At 51.6% G+C, this 5,838-nt stretch overlaps 1 protein-coding gene across 1 annotated transcript; it reads left to right on the top strand.

Moving 5' to 3' along the window:
• Positions 1–3,088: 3,088 nt before the first annotated feature.
• On the top strand, positions 3,089–4,702 carry GPR101 (G protein-coupled receptor 101). The gene is made up of 2 exons (XM_049766944.1): positions 3,089–3,988; positions 4,064–4,702. The coding sequence occupies exons 1-2, from the start codon at positions 3,089–3,091 to the stop codon at positions 4,700–4,702; spliced, it is 1,539 nt and encodes a 512-aa protein (XP_049622901.1).
• The last annotated feature ends 1,136 nt before the right edge of the window (positions 4,703–5,838 follow it).

Raw genomic sequence — 5,838 nt, 5'->3', positions numbered from 1 at the left:
GGTGAGGGCACAGCGCGGCTTTAAGAAGCCCAGAGCCCCCGCCACTGCTCAGAGCTCGCTGCGCGGCGCGCCAGCCAGACGTTCTGGCTTCAGCGCCGCGCCTTGCTCCAGCTCCCGCCGCGGTTGCTCCGGTGCCTGGCGTGCGCTCACCGCCGCCGCCCGGACCATCGCGGCGATCGACCCGCAGCTCCTTCGGCGAGACCTACCAGCCGCAACAGGTAAGCGGCCCCGCCGGATTCCCGGTGGCGCGGCAGCCCTTTCCCCAGTGCGCGGCTGCCCAATGGCCAGCCACTGCACGGACCCCTGCCCAGACCCCGGGGGAGCTGCCCCGGGACCCCTAGCCACCACTGCAGATCAGTTCTTCGTCCTCTCGGTTGCATTAGCGCCCCCTCAGCCCCCTCTTGCTCTCTCGGACCCTCTTTGCAGTTTTCCGTCTCCACCTCGCCCCGGTGCGCTCCTTCTACTTCACGTCTTTTCCACTCCCGTGTGCGCACTCACTCGCTCTACTGCGCTTCCTCACTGTCAGTTCTCGGTCCCTCATAATTTTTCTAGTTAGCCCAGCAATTCCTTTACCCTGTCTCTCGGACCCTCCTCACCACCCCGGCACCATCGAAGTACCCTCGAAGCGCGCGTCCTCTTCCTGCGCTCCCCAAGCTCACCCATCCCTAACACCTCTCGTCGCAGGTGATTTTGCGGGATGGGCTGGAGAAAGCTGAGAGGATGCCAAATGAGGGGGACAGGTGGGGGGGGAACAGGGTCGCAATAGGCATCCTCCCTGTTTTTTCCAGCTCTGAATGTGCTGTTGAGAAATTCGGAGGTTTATCCACCAAAGCCCGCCGTGGCCAAGGACGCATGAGAAAAATTTAAGTCGACGGACTTAGATCCAGCCTGAGAAAAATCGAGGTGAGGAGGAGGATCAAAGAAAGATAGTGATGTGCGCACTCTTCTCTCTCTCTCTCTCTCTCTCTCTCTCTCTCTCTCTCTCTCTCTCTCTCTCTCTCTCTCTCTCTCTCTCACACACACACACACACACACATACACATACACACACTCCAACATACACACAGAATGTCTTGCGCTAGTCCCAAAGGCAAGGAGAGACACAGGAAACTAACTCTCCAAGTGCCTGCACTGGAGATATAGCCTGGGAAAATGAGACTGTAGAGACACGCAGCGGGTATCACCGAGTTACAGAGAGAAACAATTCGAGAGACAGTGTGTGTGTAGGGGTGGGTCAGAAAAAGACTGGGCTGAGAGAAACCCAGAAAGACAAAGTCTGTGCAGCGCGAGGTGGAGATGCATAAAGAGAATCCAAGGAAAGAGCGGTGCGCAAACTAGAGTTGGAGCTATATGGTGGTAATTGCGACGCAAGAATCGATACTGATGCAGAACAGGTGTGCCAGAACCCACTAAGATTGTTGAGGAAATAGGCTGAGAAAACTGGAGAAATGACAGAGCCTCCGAAAAGACTGAGAAGTGCGCGCGCTAGAAAGTGGCATAAACGTGACGGGCAGAGACAGAGAGGCAAGGGCGCATCAGAATGGGGCAAAGTCACAGACGGAGACAAAACGGAATAAAAAGAGGTATCTGCAGACACATGCAGCTGCAGAACAATAGTGCTCAGGCGAGGCACTGAGGGAATCGAAGAAAGAGGGAAAATGACCCAAAGAGAGAAAAGGGAACTTACAAACTGACTCTTGTTATCGAATGCTTGAGAACTCGAGAATGCCATTGCCCGGGCGCTCCATGGAAAGCGGAAAATGGAAACCTTTTAACTATCGGGATAGAGAATGCTCGCTCGAGCGCGCAGGGAAAAAAAAAACAGTGGAGAGACCCAAAGTGGGAATTCCAGACATTTGAAAGTCGCTCAGAGAACACACAAGTGACAGTGGGAGGAAAAAAAGAGCTCTTTTGAGAGAGGTGCACAGAGGGTATTCGCGCAAGAGCGGGAAATTGCAACAACCAAAAAAAAAAAAAAAATAAGTTGGAAACCCAAAGATACTCTTGGAGACGCATAGAGAGCACTAACGCACAAAAGAGCGGGAGACAGACAAAAGTGGTTACACAGAGATAGTGCGGGGAACGCGCAAAGTGCGCACACACGCACGCGCACACACACACACACACACACACACACACACAGAGTTCACAGTGACAGACCAAAATGGGGGGACCGAAAGGCAGTGCAGAGGTGGAGAGGGCACAGAGAGCACATACAAAGCCATGGGGAGAGATCCAAACCTCGTGATCCAGAAATAGTGTGAAGGATGTGAAGGGAGAAGGGGGACTGAGAGTGGATGTTGAGGGTTGGGGGGGGACACTGTTGTATGCTGGGGCACTTTATTGAAATGTTATCTTCAACAGCACGGCCGGTACCTGAATAAAAGAGTTGAGGATGCAGAGATGTATGGGGGTTCCAAAGAAAGCTCGTGCTAGTTCTCAAACCTGTGAAGCCTCTGAGGACTGGGGAAGAGGGGGAATCTTTCCGGCCGGGGTGGGGGGGGGCACTGGTGGAGGCGTGGTGTTGCAATTTGCGGGTGCAAGAAATCCTATCATTAACAGCAGCGCCTAAAAGGGCAAGATAGGCAGAGAGCGCACGCGCACAGTCCACACTGGGAGACCTCGAGCAGGGGAGGGGGACGCCCAGAGAGTGTGCACACGCCCGCGCGGGACAGATCAAAACTTGGAGAGATAGTATGGGGAACGCGCAGCGTGTCTGTGTTTTCTAGTATGTGCGTGCATGTGGATGTGCGTGGGTGGGTGGGTGTGTACGCGCGCGCACACACGGAGAGATCCAAATTAGGAAAACTAGTATTCTCCAGAGACCACGCGCGAGCACTTTCCCACAGGAGAGGAGGGCGGGGCATAGAGACCAGAGCCGGGATTTGGGGAAACCTACTCAAGGCAGACTTGGAGGTGCTTGGGCTGCCTGAAGGGGCGCCCTACAGCGCTGCTGCAAGGCTTAGAAGAGGGCCCTTACCTGCAAGGTGACTAACCCAGTGAGCCTTTCTTTTTTTGTCTCCAGTTTCAGCTGTGCACCCCTTCCCTGCCACTGGGCTCCAGCGTCCCGACTGCGCCTACCAGAACCATGGCGTCCCCGGCCAACTGTACCAATGAAACAGAAACAGACATAAGCATGAATTTCACAGATCTCGCCAACGTCACAAACATAACTAGCACCACGTGCATGCCCCTCTCCAAAATGCCAATCAGCCTGGCTCACGGTATCATCCGCTCGGTTGTGCTGTTTATCTTTCTGATCGTGTCCCTGATAGGCAACCTAGTGCTGGCCTATGTGCTGCAGCGCAAGCCCGAGATGATGCAGATGACCAACCACTTCATCTTCAACCTGCTTGTCACTGATCTACTCCAGGTTTTACTGGTGGCCCCTTGGGTGGTGGCCACCTCCCTTCCGTCCTTCTGGCCCCTCAACAGTCATTTCTGCACTGCTCTGGTTAGCCTCACTCACCTCTTTGCCTTTGCCAGTGTCAACACAATCATCGTGGTGTCAATCGACCGCTATGTGACCATCATCCACCCTCTCTCCTACTCCAACAAGATGACCACTTTCCGGGGCTACATGCTCCTCTATGGCACCTGGATCGTGGCCTTCATACAGAGCGCCCCTCCACTCTATGGCTGGGGTCACGCTGACTTTGACATCCGCAATGCTGTATGTTTCATGTTCTGGGGGTCCAGTCCTAGCTACACCTTTGTCAGTGTCATGTTCTTCCTTGTTATCCCCCTGGCTGTCATGATCGCCTGCTACAGCGTGGTGTATAGCGCAGCCCGCAGGCAGCAAGCTCTGATGAATCTCAAAAGCCGACGGCTGGATGACCAGGCCCAGGTAAAGAAGGGGAAAAAGAAGATTGACAAATTCCAACGTGAGAATGAGGTAAAAAGCCAGAAAGGAGGTGAGGCCAAGGCCAGTGAGGGAGGCATGGAAGACGGGCGTGACGGAGTGAGAGGCCAGGAAGAGAGCATTATTGTCATCGAGGAAAGCGATGAGGTCGCCGTGGAGGGCAATGGCAGAGAAGAGGTGGTGGAAGTGGTGGTGGAGCAGGCCAAGGACGGCGATGAGGTGGTGGAGATGGCAGAGATGGCGTCGGAGGTTGGAGAAAACAACCAGGCTGAGGGTGAAGAAGAGGGCGCTGAGAATGAGAATGAGCTCGCAGCCAATGGGGGCAGCCCAAAACCCGACCACTGCAGCATTGACATGGGCGATGATGAGGCCGAGTGTGAAGGGGAGAAAGTGAATCTCCGCCAGTGTGACATCGAGGAGGCGAACATCCCAGAGAATGCACAAAGTGTCAAAACCTGCAACGACCCTCCTATGCCCAACTGCTGCCAATGCAAAGCGACCAAAGTGATCTTCCTGATCATTTTCTCCTACGTGCTGTCCCTGGGGCCCTACTGCTTCTTGGCAGTCCTGGCCGTGTGGGTGGATGTCCATACCAAGGTACCCCAGTGGGTGATCACCATAATAATCTGGCTTTTCTTCCTCCAGTGCTGTATCCATCCCTACATCTATGGTTACATGCACAAGGCTGTCAAGAAGGAAATCCACATTCTGCTGAAGAGGCTGTTCTCCCGGGAACAGCGCCTTAGCCCTGACCTCAACCTGCCTGCTACTGAAGCTGCCACAGAGGGTGGTACCAAAAGTGGAAATGCCCCCTCTAGAGAGTACACCTCTATTATTTAAAGTGATTTCCATGGCCAGTGCTGAGGCGTCCACAGATCCAAAAGAAAGAGTAGCTTTCTTCAAAGTGGACTGCCCACAATTCCACTGATGCCAACCCATCCCATTCTAGGCATATCCTTCTCACCATGCACTATCTAATTTTTTGGAAGAGGTAGGAACTTGGACCTTCCCTAAAAAAGTGTCCCCTTGATGAACAAATGTAAGGATTCAGACTGAAATTGTGGACTCCACTAAAGTGACTTGGCTCTCCATTTCTTAAAATAACAGGGACTATCCATTTTGGAGCTGTACCTGGTTTTGTGTCTGTATTTAAAGAGCTACACTTGCTCTGAAGGAAAGACTGATAATACCTATGAACTTAAGAACTTGTAGGAACAAAGGTTATGCCCTCTTTTCAGTGGAAAGAAAAGCAATGGATCCCAGTCTTTATGGAGTCCAGGGAGCAGAACTTGACTGATCAATGAAGAGTCAAAGTCTAAACTGAAAAGAACTCACCATCTGGCATAAAGACTATTGGATCGATTAACCAAAGGGTGTTATATAGCTAGAAAGAGCAAGAAGTTTCTAGATTCTCTAAAGAGATCCTGAAAGTAGAAGCAGTGAAGAGGGGATGTGTGAATTGGGAAGCTAGTCCACAGGACAAAGTAGAGAAATAATACATGTCCATGGGACCCTATGTTTTATTTCTCTTGATAAAAACTTAGGTTTATGCGTGGGATGTAATCAAGTCCATTCCATGGAAAAGGAAAATTGTTCATTGATACTAACCCATTTTCTCTCTCCTATTTGTGTAGCAGTGGAAATGAAATTGTACCATCATCCTACAGTTTTCTCTTTGTGCGTGAATTGGGAAGCTTCTAAGAATCCAGCCAATCTCTTCTGCCAATCTTGTGTGTGTGTTTGTCTGTGTGTTTCAATTTGCCTTTTTGGTCCAATAATATTTCCAGGAAAGAAAGAAGGATTTCAACTAGGAGTGGCTAAGCTCACAAAACTCACAGTGCCAATCAAGATTGAAGCATCCATCAAATTCCTACAATGTTCCTGAGATCATAGCCAAGAGAGGAATGGTGAAAATTCTACTAGAAGCAAATCTACATGGTGGGAGAAATTCAAAGTAGCTAGATGAGTGCTCTCAT

This window comes from Suncus etruscus, chromosome X, assembly GCF_024139225.1.
Source record: "Suncus etruscus isolate mSunEtr1 chromosome X, mSunEtr1.pri.cur, whole genome shotgun sequence".
Taxonomy (NCBI): domain Eukaryota; kingdom Metazoa; phylum Chordata; class Mammalia; order Eulipotyphla; family Soricidae; genus Suncus; species Suncus etruscus.
This window is presented reverse-complemented; position numbering and strand designations above follow the sequence as displayed.